Source organism: Megalobrama amblycephala, linkage group LG18 (assembly GCF_018812025.1).
Source record: "Megalobrama amblycephala isolate DHTTF-2021 linkage group LG18, ASM1881202v1, whole genome shotgun sequence".
Taxonomy (NCBI): domain Eukaryota; kingdom Metazoa; phylum Chordata; class Actinopteri; order Cypriniformes; family Xenocyprididae; genus Megalobrama; species Megalobrama amblycephala.
In genome coordinates, this window is record NC_063061.1 from 28,238,361 (window position 1) to 28,255,703 (window position 17,343).

General features: G+C 34.6%; 1 protein-coding gene across 1 annotated transcript in view; it reads left to right on the forward strand.

Moving 5' to 3' along the window:
- Nucleotides 1-17,220, forward strand: part of prlra (prolactin receptor a) — a 34,960-nt gene extending 17,740 nt beyond the window's left edge. Inside the window, exons 3-9 of the mRNA XM_048165119.1 lie at nucleotides 1,839-1,971; nucleotides 4,109-4,278; nucleotides 6,340-6,506; nucleotides 7,356-7,494; nucleotides 10,416-10,512; nucleotides 11,806-11,875; nucleotides 13,443-17,220. Coding sequence (XP_048021076.1) covers nucleotides 1,839-1,971; nucleotides 4,109-4,278; nucleotides 6,340-6,506; nucleotides 7,356-7,494; nucleotides 10,416-10,512; nucleotides 11,806-11,875; nucleotides 13,443-14,435 — 1,769 coding nt within the window. The 3' untranslated portion in view covers nucleotides 14,436-17,220. The remainder of the gene's footprint in view (nucleotides 1-1,838; nucleotides 1,972-4,108; nucleotides 4,279-6,339; nucleotides 6,507-7,355; nucleotides 7,495-10,415; nucleotides 10,513-11,805; nucleotides 11,876-13,442) is intronic.
- The last annotated feature ends 123 nt before the right edge of the window (nucleotides 17,221-17,343 follow it).

Genomic DNA, 17,343 nt, shown 5'->3' on the forward strand with positions numbered 1-17,343 from the left:
TACAAAAGATTTCTGTTTCATATAAATGCTTTTGAGCTTCTATTCATCAGAGAATCCTAAAAAAAAAAATCAGTTTTCACAAAAATATTAACTGTTTTCACCATTGATAATAACAAGAAATGTTTGCAAATCAATGCAAATCAGCATATTAGATTGATTTCTGAAGGATCATGTGATGCTGAAAATTCCACTTTGCCATCACAGGAATAAATTACATTTTAAAATAATAAAAAAAACAAAAATATTTCACAATATTAATGTATTTTTAATCAAATAAATGCAGCCTTGTTGAACACAAGGGATTTCTTTCAAAAACATAAAAAAACCTTACTGACCCCAAGCTTTTAAACAGTAATATGGACTTGTCATCCATTTTTGCCTAGTTTACAATTTTGCATTTGTAATATTTAACATTTATGTAAATGGTATAAACTATATTAAAAGAGAGAAATCTCACTCAGCATTGCAGCTACTTGACTATCAAAATTATTTAAAGTTTAGACTTACAAAGAAGTACAATTTTGGATCAAAAACTCATGTCATGGTACTTTGGCACGTCCTGATTTTGCTGAGTTAGATGCGTTCCTGGGTCAACATATTATGTTGATCCTGGAACAACAACCCTATTCCTACCCCTAAACCTAACCCTACCCATAAGTTATCCCAAAAATCAGAGGGAAATGATAGATGAATAACACTGATGTAGAAGCACCAATTCATGATTTTAAGCCTAAACTTGACATAATCTGTAAACTTGTCCCTCAAATCTTATTGGTTGATTTGAATGTTGTTCCAGGATCAACAAAAATGTTGACCCAGGAACATGTTGAACTCAGCAATATCAGGTTATGCGGTACTTTCTACTATATGTATATGTACTATAGCAGTATGTACTATGGTATTTACATGGTTCTCCAAAATTCCACTCCATTTTTGTTAGTATATATTTAGCTGTATATCATAGGTCTTATTAATGTAACACAAACCAAACAAATTAGTGTAAATCCTTCATTTCCCCATTAAATTTAATGTAATAATTAAAGGGTTAGTTCACCCAAAAATGAAAATAATCTCATTAATTACTCACCCTCATGTCGTTCTACACCCGTAAGACCTCTGTTCATCTTCAGAACACAAATTAAGATATTTTTGATGAAATCTGATGGCTCAAGATCCATAAAGGTACTAAAACATATTTAAATCAGTTCATGTGACTACAGTGGTTCGATATTAATATTATAAAGCAACGAGAATATTTTTTGTGCACCAAAAAAACAAAATAACAACTTTTTAACAATATCTAGTGATGGCCGATTTCAAAACACTGCTTCATGAAGCTTCGGAGCTTTGCGAATTGAATCAGTGATTCGTAGTGCCAAAATCACACGATTTCAGCAGTTTGGCAGTTTGATACGCGATCTGAATCAACACAAAAGATTCGTAATGCTCTGAAGCTTCCCGAAGCAGTGTTTTGACATCGGCCATCACTATATATTGTTTAAAAGTCTTTTTTTTTTTTTTTTTTTTTCTCTCGTCGTTTTATAATATTAAGGTAGAACCACTGTAGTCACATGAACTGATTTAAATGTTTTTAGTACCTTTTGGATCTAGAGAGAGGAAGTACCATTGCTGTCTATGCAGGCCTCACTGAGCCATCGGATTTCATCAAAAATATCTTTTGTGTTCCGAAGATGAACGGAGGTCTTACGGGTGTGGAACGGCATGAGCATAATGCAAAATTCCATAAAAACTGTCAATTTTGATATAATGGTGACTTTAATGTCAACATGATGTTGAATTTAACTAATGCACTCTAAATGGGCACAATATCTCCGCAGGTGTCAGTCCCCCAGGCAAAGCCAGACTCACAAGCTGCCGCTCTCCAGAGAAGGAGACCTTCACCTGCTGGTGGGAGCCTGGAGATGACGGGGGTCTGCCAACCACTTACGCCCTCTACTACCGTCTAGAACAGTCAGTCTCTATTCTACTTTTTCCCTTTTTAGAGCCAAGAAAGCATTTCCTTTCTATCTTGAGAGTAGACTCAGTCTTTAATGAGCATCTTTACACTTTTCTTTGGCTCTCAATGAGATATCAAAGGTCTCTTGTTGTGTTGTGTCTTGCCCTTTCCTCCAGTAATGAGTGGTTTAACTGCCATGTGTTTATTTCTCTGTTTCTGAGCACATGGGAAATAATCAGAAAGACATACTTGACTTGCCTTCAGCCAACACACACGTGCCCACACACCCTGTCAAATATAAATTACTCCGATTTTCACCAGAGCAGATCCATGAAGTGTTATGCCAACATTACGGGTTTGAGATTCAGCAAGTACTGTAAACAAACAGATCAAACCTACAGTAATACCATGTAATAGAGCACCAAGTGCAGTTCGGAGAATTCATGTTCATACAGTTTGCATGTGAAAAATACGTTGAATCAACAATTGGAAATGAATCAACACTATACTGAATTCAGCTGAACAACTATTTTCTTTTAGAGCTGCTATACAGCCTAAATGAACTCTGTTTGCATCACTGAATCATTTCCGTGTTATCACTGTAAAGCTGCTTTGAAACAAGCAGTATTGTATAAAGTGTTATAAATAAAGGTGACTTGACTTGACTGAATTATGGCATTTCAAGGCTACAATGATGAGATACAGTATGAAATGAGCTTGTAATTTTAAGGGGATGTTTTTCTTTCCTGCATTGAAATACAGAAACAGGAAGTTTGACAAAAATTTGCATACACCCCCTGCAGGGAAGATGAATCCTCAAATATTTTTGGTCCATTTTCTCAGAAAAGACTGTACATTTACTGCAATAAAAGGTTTATTTTGTCAACTGTAAGGAGTACACTAGCATATACACTTCTGTTCAAAAGTTTGGAGTCGTTTTTTTTTTTTTAAAGAAGTCTCTTTTGCTTACCAAGGCTGCATTATTTTGATTAAAAAATACAGTAAAAACTATAATATTGTAACATTATTACAACCTAAAAAAAAAAAAAAAAAAGATTTCTATTTTATTTTCAAATGTAATTTATTCCTGTGATATCAAAGCTGAATTTTCAGCAGAAATCATTCTAATATGCTGATTTTCTGCTCAGCAAACATTTCTGATTATCAATGTTAAAAACAGCTGCTTAATATTTTTGTGATACATTTTTTAGGATTCTTTGATAAATAGAGTTCAAAAGTATAACATGTATTTGAATGTAATAATGTTCAAGTCTTTGTCATGTTTGATCAATATAATCAAAGACACAAGACGTGTCACTCGCATTGTTTTGAATGGGAGTAAGTGTAACGCGCAATATGTCGGAACAAGTCCCGCCTTCTAAATAAGAGCCAATCGCTGACTGGTAAAGTCATCGCGTCACTTCAGCGGCCGTTAGAATCACCGGTTTCTATAGAAACAGTCAGACTCGCGCCTCCGAGGAGACGCGCATTTAGGTCTGCGCATGCGCATTAGCTTGATCCTGTCTGAAAAATACAGTTTTTTGTCATGATTCGAGCGTTTAGAAACTAAATTTATGAGCCCGTTGTTGTTTGGTGATTTCAAATATGAAATTTAATCGTAAGGTTGGCGAACAGTTTTGGAGAATTTGATGTTTCCCCATTCAAAGAGATAGGAGCTGCATAATGCCCAGGATGCCCGAGAGGCGTTTCAAAGATGGCCGCCGAGTGAAATGACTTGTCTTAAAGGGACTTTGACATAATGCAGCCTTGTTGAATAACAGTATTAATTTCTTTCAAAATATATATTAATGACCCCAAACTTTTGAATGAAATTGTAGATTAGCATCAAAGCTAATAGACATGGACTAAACCCCAACAACTCCAGTTTACCTTAAGAAAGTCATTTTCTTTTTGGCCCAAACATAGTAAATGTAAAGTACACTGAGCAAGTCTAGTTGATATTTTGATAGTATCAACCTTAGTAATGAGTATTATGGTTGGCACAATATTGAAGTGCACATTTTTGCCTTTGGTTATGGATTGTCACAGTGTTCAGACACGAACTAGGTGTAGAAATGTTCATATTTTTATTTTGGTGTCTAATTTGTAGTTGTAAGTGTAAATCTGTCTGTTGATATCTCTCATTTTCAGATCAGAGACGGTCTACGAGTGCCCAGATTACAGAACCGCGGGCGAGAACTCGTGTTTCTTCAACAAAAATTACACATCGATATGGGTCAACTATAACATCACCGTGGTTTCCACTAACGCCCTGGGGAAGAATATTTCAGACCCCGTGGAGGTGGATGTGACCTATATAGGTATGATTATATGTTGTCATCATAAGCTTTTCTGTAGGTACATCCTGTACTGTACCACCATCTCCCTTCATTTATCACCCATTCATTTCTCTTCAACCACCCCTCTCACCTTCTTGTATAATGTGTCATTTGTTCGTAATTTCGTTTATCAGTACATATTGGATGTTACAGACCGCTGTTGCACATTTTATTGCGGTGGAGTCATCAATGAGAGGAATGTTATTGCTGCCCGTCTGGAATCACTGTTGCGAAAGACACATTATTCTGTCCTTTGGGTCATAAAACATTACACAGTTTCCTTCGGTCACATGTTCTCTCCTGCATTAAGCCAAAAGGGTCATTTTTACCAGACTAATTTATTTTAGTGGTTTATTTTTAGCAGCTATTTTAGTTCCTGCACAGTTATCCACATGACATTCTTTTGATCTGAACAATTTGTGCAGTCCAATTCCATCTTATCATTAACTCATATGTACAACTATAACTGAGACTAAACTTTAACTAAAGTTTTTTGTTTATGCTGAAGGTGCGAAACACTCGTTCACACTACAAAGCACACTTCTGTTCTTTCTTTCTTCCTTCTTCAACAAGTTTTTGAGCAAAGGTCCCTTAGGATGACCTTATTAGATGTTGACTAGCTTTTTACCCTCTCACTGGAAGAAACTAGTTTTCTGTGTTATTGCTGGATGTACAGAATTTTAAATCAATAGTTCACCCAAGAAAAAAACATTATGTCATCATTTACTCACCCTCATGTCATTTCAAACCTGCATGAGATTAAAACTTATATTGTTAGAACACAAAATAAGAAAACATATCAGAGCTATTCTTTTCTGTATAATCAAAGCATTAAGTTACTAGGGGCCATCAGGCTCCAAAACTGGTTTGCAATATAAGCAAATGAGTTTTGAAAGTAATAATGGAACACTTATATGGTGCTTTTTTTGTCGTAATATATTGACATTCAGCAATATATTTTGTGTTTAACATGAGGGCGAGTAAATGATAACAGAACTAATTTTTGGGTATTCCTTTAACATTTAAAATGGTGTGATCTAAACTACCATTCAAAAGTTTGGAATCAGTTTTTTTTTTTTTTTTTTTTTAAAGGGGACCTATAATGACCCTTTTATATAAGTCTCTTGTGTCCCCAGAATGTGTATGTGAAGTTTCATCTCAAAATGAAGATCATTTATTATAGCTTGTCAAATTTGCCCCTATTTGGTTGTGAGCAAAAACACACAGATTTTGTGTGTGACCCTTTAAATGCAAATGAGCTGCTGCTCCCGGCCCCCTTTCCAGAAAAGGGTGGAGCTTTGCGTTTCACTTGTTCAATAACAACATAGCTGGAGAATCTCACGCAGCTAAAATGATGATTGTCAGTAATGGCGTTCAGCCTTACATTGAGTCAGACACTGATGGAGAGACTCAGGAAGAAGTTAAAACTTTGAGAATGAAACTGTATGTTTCTGAACAGTTAGTGGATAAATTTATGTAATCGCTGTGGAGTTGATTCAACTCATCGACCAGCATGTTAATGTTTTGTGCAAATCAAGCGTTGAATTGACCCTCATTTGTGAAGCAGTCCGGCGTAAAATGACGGCATGGCAACAACACTCTACTACAACAACTCTTCCTCTTCTCTAAAGCAGCCCAACATAGCCTCACCCCCTTTGTTGCATGTTCCAAGGGGCAGGATTTATGTACATTTTGGGGTTTGTGACGTCACTAACCCTGTTATAGTCCCTACCAGCCATTTGTTGCGGTCCTTAAAAAAGGGATTTCTTCTCCCTTTGCATTGAACTTTGAGATGTTGTTTATGCTCAAACAGCAACATTACACACTAACTAAATTTAAAAAAGTGAAATCATAATCAAGGAACCCTATAATTAATCCCTTTATTCAGCAAGGATGCATTCAATTGATCAAAAGTGACATTGTTGTAAAAGTCTTTACTGTCACAAAAATGTATCACGGGATCCTATTATTAGTACATCACATTAGTTAGTTTAACTCTTATAGTTTGCTTATCTTATCCTGTCCTCTCTATTTCACCCACAGTTCAACCAAAATCTCCAGAGAACGTCACAGCAGTTGTGGTCCATGAAGACCAGGGTCCGTTTGTAAAAGTGCTTTGGGAGAAACCACGAACCGCAGACACCCGCTCAGGATGGATCACGCTACTTTACCAGCTACGAGTTAAACAAGAAAAAGATAAAGAATGGGTGGTGGGTTAAAAAAAATTGTGCATCTTCTTTAAGAAATGTTTGATTATCGATTACATTTTAGTCTAGATTGTTATCTTATTTGCACTGGACTATTTTGATTAGCGCCACCTACAGGAAACAACTAGAATACAGTCTTCACAACATACAGTGCTTTACATGCTTGTTTTCTTGATATGATGGACAAGTATTACCAAATAACTTGTTGAATGTGAGCTTTTCAAATATTACCAAACAGACTAGTCACTTTGTGACTTTATCCAAGATCTTAAATGAATGGAACGCTGGTGGACAGCCAGTAAATCAGCTGTTACACAGAGTTTAATCATTGACTGTCCCAGTCTGGGTTTATGTCTTCATTAGTCCGCAGAAACCTGAGGGAGGCTAGATATGCAGAACAACAGGGACTAGATCAAACCAGATTTTTTTGCCCAAAGGCTGTGCTTCAGTAACACAGAGGCATGACCAATAATGATTGCCTAGTGACAGAGTAACCTGAGAGCAATAGTATTGGCTCTATGAACTGAGACAACACAACTGATGATTATTGCTGATGCTGCGATTGTCATGATGTGTTAACTGCATGAACATTTAAGTCAAGATTTGACAAAACTTTAAATAGACATATCAACATTTTGCAATATGTAACAAATTGAGTTTGTATTAAACAAATGTTAACAAATGATAATGTATTAAATATTAAGTGTGTAAATTTTTGGATTTAATACATTGTAATTTATTTTTGAACACAGTTATACAAATATGAATACAGTTATTATTACTAATTAAATATATTTAATATATTTTCATATCGATTATTGAGACTTAAGTGTTTTCTTTATGTGTGTGCAGGAGTATGATGCTGGCAGGCAGAAGTACTATAATGTGTTCAGTCTTCACCCTGGTAAATACATGGTGCAGGTGCGATGTAAACCTGATCATGGGTTCTGGAGTGAATGGACCAAAACCACCTACATCAAAATGCCTGACTGTAAGTCTTTTTTTATTCCCCATTATTTGAAGAATACTTGGCTATTTTATATATATATATATATATATATATATATATATATATATATATATATATATATATATATATATATATATATATATATATATATATATATATATGTGTGTGTGTGGTCTCTCTCTCTCTCTCTCTCTCTCTGTATATATATATACAGTACAGTCCAAAAGTTTGGAACCACTAAGATTTTTAATGTTTTTAAAAGAAGTTTCGTCTGCTCACCAAGGCTACATTTATTTAATTAAAAATACAGTAAAAAACAGTAATATTGTGAAATATTATTACAATTTAAAATAACTGTTTTCTATTTGAATATATTTCACAAAGTAAATTATTCCTGTGATGCAAAGCTGAATTTTCAGCATCATTACTCCAGTCTTCAGTGTCACATGATCCTTCAGAAATCATTCTAATATGCTGATCTGCTGCTCAAGAAACATTTAATGTGTACAATTGTACAAAATATTTGTGTACAATATTTTTTTTCAGGATTATTTGATGAATAGAAAGTTCAAAAGAACAGTGTTTATCTGAAATCTAATCTTTTGTAACTTATAAATGTCTTTACTGCCACTTTTGATTGATTTAATGCATCCTTGCTGAATAAAAGTATTCATTTCTTTCATTTCTTTTCAAAAAAATAAAAATAAAAATTCTTACTGACCCCAAACTTTTGAACGGTAGTGTATAATGCTACAGAAGCTTTGTATTTCAGATAAATGCTGTTCTTTTGAACTTTCTATTCATCAAGGAATCCTGAAAAAAAAATACACAACTGTTTTCAACATTGAAAATAATCATAAATGTTTATTGAGCAGCAGATCAGCATATTAGAATGATTTCTGAAGGATCATGTGACACTGAAGACTGGAGTAACGATGCTGAAAATTCAGCTTTGCCATCACAGGAATAAATTACTTTGTCAAATATATTTAAATAGTACACAGTTATTTTAAATTGTAATAATATTTCTCAATATTACTATTTTTTACTGTATTTTTAATTAAATAAATGTAGCCTTGGTGAGCAGACGAAACGTCTTTTAAAAACATTAAAAATCGTAGTGGTTCCAAACTTTTGGACTGTACTGTATATATATATATATATATATATATATATATATGAGAGAGAGAGAGAGAGAGAGAGACATATATATATATATATATATATATATATGTGTATGTATATATATATATATGTGTATATATATATATATATATGTGTGTGTGGTCTCTCTCTCTCTCTCTCTCTCTCTATATATATATATATATATATATATATATATATATATATATATATATATATATATATATATATATATATATATATATATATATATATACATACACTGGTTAAAAGTTTGCAATAATTATGATTTTTAATATTTTTGAAAGAAAAGTCTTTTCTACTTGCTGCATGTATTTGATCAAAAAAATTTAAAATTAGTAATATTGAAAATTATTACAATTTTACAAAAAAATTTAAAGTGGAATTTATTCCTGTGATGCAAATCTGAATTTTCAGCATCATTACTCCAGTCTTCAGTGTCACATGATCCTCCAGAAATCATTCTAATATGCTGATTTGGTGAACAAGAAACATTTCTGATTATTATCAATGTTGAAAACAGTTGTGCTGCTTCATATTTTTATGGAAACCGTGATACACTACCATTTAAATGTTTTTTTTTTAATAGAAATTAATATTTTTATTCAATAAGGACACATTAAATTGATTGACAGTAAATACATTTATAATGTGTTACTAAATATTTCTATTCCAAATAAATGCTGTTCTTTTATGCAGTTTTCTGTTCATCAAAGAATCCTGAAAAAATATTTATATATTACAGTTTCCAACACTGATAATAAGAACCATTACTAATAATTAAGCACTAACTCAGCATAGAATGATTTGTGAAGGATCATGTGACACTGAAGACTGGAGTAATGATGCTGACAATTCATGTTTGATCAAAGGGATAAAATACATTTAAAATAGATGACTGTTTTTACTGTATGCAAGCAAGCAATGCAAGCAAGAGCTGATCAAAAAATGTAATTATTCCAAACTTTCGACCCCCAGTTTATATTTTCTATTTATTTATGTTTATATAAAACTGATTTTTAATGTAATTAAACTAAGTTATATTATCAACATAACCATTTGAGTTGAAATTTACATTTATAATCCCAGATTTTCTATTCTCAAACTTCTGAATTTGCCAGACGCTAATCATATAAAATGTGCACCAGTAGGCTGATGAAAGAAATGAAAAATTATTTCAGTTTAGACCCATTTTAAACATTTCTGGTCCAGTAGGTTGAGGTATGCTTGAAGCCTATTAAATTATCATCCGGCACAGAGAGCCTTTTCAGGACCACAGCCTGTGTTTCTATGGTCTCCCGCTGAGCCTGAGAACAAATCTGCTGTACGCATATGTATCTAACAGAGCAGACAGTTCTAGAGGGAATACCAACAGGCCTTCAGTTTCTCCAGGGAGTTATGACCTCATCTTCACCCGGCTAGCACAACCTCAGCCACGCATGTTTTTGAGCTGCAGCTCCTGTTATGCCTCAGTTGCCCCGGAGCTTCCGTGGAAAGTCAGGCCCGGAGGGAGTCGCACCTGACGACTGCAAGCATGAAATAGAGCAAAATGAGTCAGAGATCAGCCTGTTCCAGATCACAGCATTTTCAAATACTACACTGTTCCAATGTGTTTTATTTTTTAAATGCACTGACCCAATTTTACCCACTGTTTATCCTGTTATTCTTTTTCATTTTTTTAGTACTGTATGTGTCACCGCAGACTACTGGAAAACAAATTGCAGTAGAAATGTACTCTATTCATCACTCTTCCCTGTTTTTGTGTTTGTGTTACATAGATCTACCCAAAGAGCGTTCGCTGTGGATCATGATCACGGTTTTCTCTGTCTTCATCGTCCTCATCCTCATCTGGATGCTGAAAATGAAACGAAACAGGTGCTTTTTTGAGACCGAAACACTTCCATCTAATTATTTATTTATTCATTTATTTTTGTGCTGTCAAAATTAGCACGTTAACAAGTGATTTTAACGAAAATAGTAGCTTTAATAAGGATTAATCTATGTTTAATTTATAATTCATGCAGTAAAGAATGTAAAGTGTTTGATAACTTTATTCAATTTCTGTATATTTCCTACCTGTTAGACAGGTAAACATGACATTTATTGCAGTGGGTTTATGAAAATTGTTTTAAGTTCACTTAAATTAAAAGTTGTTATTTTTTAAAAGCCTAATAAATGTTGAAATTGATGGCTTTCAGCTATACTGTAATGTTGAAAGTCTATAATTAATGTTTAAAAAATCAATTTCATAGAGACATCAGTAGCAGTATTAGTATCAGTGATACAGGCCTTTATTCATAAAAAGACACCATTAAACAAATATTTAAAATATAATGTCTTTAAGTTGTTTCTACATTAATTTGGAGAGTAACTGTGAAATTAATTACAATATAAAAATATTAACTCCAGTGTTTAAGTACAGAAAAAATGCGCAATTAATTAGTTAATTTTTTAACCGATTGACAGCACTAAATTATTTCATTTTAAATGTAATGCTTTTGTTTTCAGATATATTTGAACATTATATCGCTGGTTGGTATCTCATCAGTTCAGTTTTTGCATTTTATTCAGTTTTTATACCAGCACTGGCAAATGTAAAACTCAAATCTATCAGTGTGATTGAAATCAAATTTCCTCAGATCATTTCTATACATCATTTGCCTCATTGTTTTTGCTGACAAATACTCATTATGTAGGATTAAATTTCCATCAGAGGATTGATCCAGATTTTGCAGTACCTCAGTTCACCCTCAAATGTTTTTTAGGCCAGTTTCTCTCAGCACAGATTTAAATAGACGAAGATAGACTAATTACATTGTCAAATAATGTGAGGCATTCTCAATAGTACAAGGACAAACGGGATACAAAATTAATCTCTTAATCCTGCCGGGACACGTGGAAGCTTTTGTTCCGTACTCTAGATAAGTAGTTTTTCAGTATCCATAGTGCTTATATTATGATCATGAAAAACATTTGTTGATAGACATTGTTCTTAACCGTGCATTAACAATGAAATGATGACAAATTAACTCCTTAGCAAACACCTTAGGAAAATATAATAATTCTCTAAATAAATCATCCACATAAGTACTTTTTATCCACTGAAAGAACTTAACCTTTGAAAAACTTTTAGAATCTCATTTGTTTCTCAAATATATTTGTGTTTAGTGTGAAGCTTTGTTTGCTGCCTCCCGTTCCTGGACCGAAAATCAAAGGATTCGACAAACAGCTGCTCAAGGTAATAAAAAGGTGACTCGTGCACCTCAGAAGGGCCTGTTTTCAAATCATCCTTAAAAATGTTCAAGTTAGCTTTAAAGATTTGCAGACCCTTTAAGTTAGATTAAATATTGTTGTAACGCCAGACAGCAAAGATTGATGGCACTTGTGTTTAAATGTGTTATGCAACCATTGAAAGTTAATTCAAGTCAAGTGACATTTATTTATATAGTGCTTTGTATAACAGAGATTGTGTCAAAGCAGCTTCACACAAATAAACAGGAAAATAACATGTTAATGTTGCAGAATTCTTCAGTGATGAAACAAATTCAATTTTAGCTGTAAAGCAGCTCTACAGATGTCAATAGTGTCAGTATTCAGCTCAAGTTAGTTCAGCGTTGATTCATTCAGTTCAATAACAGTGTCTATGTTGCAAAGTTCATCAATTATGAAACAAGTTCAGCTTAGCGAAGCAGTTCCACAGAAGGCAGTAGTGTCATTATTCAACTCAATGTTGAGTCAATTCAGTTCAGTAAGTGTCGATGTTACAAAGCTCATCCAGCTCAATTCAGTTTGAATTTAGTTTTCATTTGAGTGTCAGTGCAGTTGAATCCATAATATTACTGAATATTAATTGTCTTTTAAATCAAGCCAAATTCAAGAAAAACTTCCATAAAGATCCATAATGCTTCAGAAGACAAATTATAATAATCTTTATACCCCTTAAAATGTCAGGTTCATTCATTGGGAGGCATGTGCTGAGGAAATCAAGGTTTTGATATCTTCGACATTATTAGGGGTTCAGGTGCGTAGTTAAAATTGTTAAAATTTCCAAAGACCAAACCGTAAGTCATAGAGACTTGAGGGCAGGTGAAATTTATGGGTATTTTGGATTTTGCAAACTAGTCCTAGTTTTTTGGCCCAATTGGAACCAAACCAGTGCAGCAAGGTTTTCTGGAGTCTGATTGTTAACAATTATCAAAAAAGCTGAAATTTCAATTCAGGGTCCCTAAGGGCCGCCAAACGTTTGAAGTGGGTGGATACACTTTTACTAAAATGGCTATAACTTGTAAACAGAATTAGATATTTTCACCAAACTCAGCACACCTCATTCTCTGGTTGCGTGTAAACGGACATGGCCACTTGGTGGTGCTATAACAGAAAAAAAAAACATGAAAATGGCTATAACTACTTCACCGTTAGTCCGATTGACTTGAACATTGGCATGCAGTGTCTTTGTCCGAGGTGCCATGATTTATCTTAAAAAACAATGTCCGCCATTGGCCAATGAAGTTTGAGCAGCTATCAGACAAGGTTAGCGGAGGCCGATCGGAATGAAATTCACTGGGCCTGTTTGACTCACAGCCCTAGTGGGCTAGAACTGTTAAAATATGTTTCCTATGATAAATATATTGCCTGTATTGGCTGTAAATGGTCTTTTCCATCTACGATTGAGATGGTTATAGGCTTGCTAAATAAAACCGAATACCACATGTGCTTAAAGGCCTTAAAGCACTTGAACCCCGATAATTGCTGCTCGCCGCTATATTTTGAATTGCATTTTTAGGCATTTTTTGTTTTCTTTACAGAGCGGGAAATCAGAGGAAATTTTCAATTCTCTGGTGATCCAAGGTTTCCCTCCAACCACCGATTATGATGACTTACTGGTGGAGTACCTTGAGGTGTACGACAATGAGCAGCAAGAGCTGGTACTGGATGGTAAAGATCTATCAGAGGACTGCATAAAGTCCAAAAGCCCGTCGGACTGCGACTCCGGCCGGGGCAGCTGCGACAGTCGCACCCTGCTTTTGGAGAAGTGCATTGAGGGACGGGAAGGAAGCGGAAGTGACCAACATCAGTACAGCCAGCATGGAGAAACAAGCTGGGCTTCAACTGAAAGCAGTGAGAGCCAGGGCCCTGAACCCAGTTCTCCAGAGTCCGTCGATGGACGCGTCAAGACCTGGCCAATTGTGTGTTCGTCTCCCGAACCTCAACCTTACCACCACTACCAAGCAGGAAGTGCAAAACCGGCCTACCACAGCGTCCCAGAGATCCACAGCCATTTGTCGCCACATGCGACGGCAAGCAACTACCACCAGCTTCACCATCAGGACATCCCGCCACAGGAGGTCCTCTTCAGCAAGCCGGCCTGCTCACATTCCCAAAGCTACAACCAGTTCAATCTGGACGGCTCCGACACTCCTGCTCACGGTGTGCCTCCGTCACGTTCCTTGGGATATGTAGAGGTGCAAAGGGTCAACCCGGAAAATATGCTACTGCTTAGGCCGCTTTCAGACCCAAACCGTGAGCTTGAAGGGTCTGATTGCATCGGGGAGGACTACAGCAAGGTCAAAGAAGTGACATCAAACAATATTCTGTTTCTGCAAAGGGAAACGTCCCATCAGTGTGTGGACAATTACAGCCTGGACTTGGACAGCCAGGCTGATCAATGCACAAGCCAGCAACCACCTCACCCCTGCAAACCTGCAGTCCACCAATCGTACAGTCTGATGCCAGAGGAAGGCATGAGGGTGATGGGAAACGGTTATGTGGATTCAACAGTCTTGATGCCATCCTACTAACACATAGTGGTCCAGTGCATGAAGGCAGAGATGTGATCTGCCCCGAATGCATCAAAAACAATATCCTAAACACTAGACTGTCAACAGCTCATGCCAAGCCCTAAAAGAAGAGCTTTTCTCCCTCTCAGATCTTGCTACATTGGTTTAATAAAGAGGATTTATATTTATACAAATGATTTTGACTATTAATTAGAAGCAAGATGGTCTCGTTTCAGAGCTGAGGTCTGAAAAGGCATTGTGTGCTGTGAATTTTACGTGTGTAGTTTGCAAAGTGTTGTAAAAGGTTCTATGACAGATTGTGTACTTTGATGAGGTGACATTTATAAACACCAAAAATTTCTTTTTACACTTAAAATGACTGTTTTAATGTCTTTAAAGTTAACATAAAATCCAAATGGATCCTGTTTACTTTAATATACTTTTCTGCAAAATGTCCAACTAAAAAAATTCTCCAGCTCTGGTACGACTTTTCCGTTTGGCTATATGTTAGCCAATAGCGAAATAGCTATTTAGGCATTAGCTGTGTCCCAAATGATGCGCTATACTATGCACTTATATTTATGCACTATGTACTCAACCGTATGGTTTATGAATTTTATAAGGTTATTTTGTCATGACAGCCCGTCTCCCTCCGCTATATTATTAAAGCTGCGACAGTTGAGTGCATGAAGTGTGCAACATTCCACACTTTGTTTTTTCAGTCAATTAAGTGCATCATCTGAGTATTTAAAGTGTACTTTTTCTATTTGGAATTTTCAGTGTGAACACACTACTCACACTATTTATACAACAAAATGCCATTGTGCTCAAGTACGCGAACTGGGACACACCTATTGTGTTTTCATTCAGGTCTACTATATATAGTTATAGAAAATCCACTTTTCACAATTCCTGTTGAAAATATGCTCAATTTTTATGCTGTTTTACTCAAAAATATATGGTATTATGGAAGTAAAATGGGTTTCAATACCATTTCATGTAAACTTGAATGATTTGTCATATTTAGAGATTCACGAGATTTGAAAACTAAGCACTTTGCATAGTTGCCCTCAGCAATCCGCTATGCATTATATTATTGTGTGTATTTTGCATCATGGCACTGTTACGTGTTCAAAACCACTTTGGTTTATTATTCCACTGTTCACTCCTAAACTATATGATGGGATCCGTTGCTATAATGTACATGGACAATATTTTTATGAACTGATTTTGAGTGTTGTAAAAACATTCACCTAATTCAAAGCTTTTGCTTGATGCATTTCACTCCACATTGAAATGAATTTTAAATATAATGGCATTTACTTAAAACTCCAACATGCATAGTATGGTGTTCATTCTGAAAACAGTGCAATCTCAGCCATGCAACTCAAAATGTCTTTGCATATTTATGATACACTAATGCATATGTAAATACATGAAAAGGGATTTGAACTGATTGTAAACTGTTATCATTTTAGAGAATTTGCCTTTGATATTTACAGTTCTCAGGTGGAGGTAAACTCACAGAATGTATTTATTATAAATGTTATTGGCACTGATTTTGAACACAAAGGCACAACTGGTGTAAAATGAAAAAATATAAACTGCCAGTGTTTTTCCACATGTTACAGTGAATTATTCACTGTAAGAATTTGTGTTTCTCTGAATGTTAACCCTGTGAGAATCTATTTTTCCAAATCTGTATATCCTTCAATCATAGGTAGCCATTAATTCAGCATTGCATATTTTTTATGTTTGATATAAAAAAGAAATTGTAAAAATATTTTTTAAAAATTCATTCATTCCAAAATAACCAGATAGTTATTATATTGTGAATGCACAAATCACTAACCATGAAACCTGTTATACGGATACGATTTAACGAAAATAGCCCTTGCCAGTGCAAGAGTCAAACTCCATGTTGCCTTATTTTATGTAGAAATCTCTGAGAGTAGACTGGTGTGTATTTTGTTGGAAAGAGTTATTTACTATAAACATGTGTTTATGTCTAAAGTGTACATGTAAAATATACAATAAATTCAGTTGTTATATATAATATGTAGAAATGCATTTATATGTAACCTATAGATAATATATATACGATAAATAGTTTTCTTGGGTTTGCCTAAGCCATTCAGTGCATAAATCGTCCTAATCTAATTTTGTTGATTTGTGAGTAGCATAATTCATTTATGTCTTTGTTGTTCAACAGTCATACATTCTCAGTTTCATGCATTATAATAAATCTGCATGGACAGAGTAATGCATAAATTCTTTAATAGCTTACTCTCAGATTAAAATATTATTTCACATTGTTGTCCCGAGGCTTCACATTAAATTAGATACTGTTACAAACATATTTTGTCGATTTACCATTGCCTGAGTTAGAAATCTATTAAAATCCATTAAATGAAAAGGCATGTGGATAAATTTCCAGGAGGATGATTATATTCTCATTTAGGCATTCAAGCTTTGTTACTGAAATCAGTTTTTGATTTCAATATACCAAACCCAAGCCACTTCAATTTAATCAACATTTTGCTGTATTAAAATCTTTCAAATTCAAAAACATTAGTTTGTTATACACTAAGAATATGGCTTGTTGAAATGATGTCGCTTTTTTCTTTACTGTCTTTTTTTTTTTTTTAGTGAATTCAAACAACTGGAGGTGCTGAAATTAAACTTGTGATGTTAAGCTGACTATAACACATCTTCTGTAATACATCCTTATTGTGTTCTGCTTTTCCATAACAAACATTATTTGTGAAATCACATAGCAAAACCATTAAAACATGCTCAGACTGTTTCGGGTGTGTTGGAGTGGTTATTCTGAGAATGATGACTTTTTTATTTTGCCCTCAAACACATTTAACCAAATCAGCAAACGCATGTAGTACACAAGAGTTTTTCATGGAAAGTGTTGCTTAGT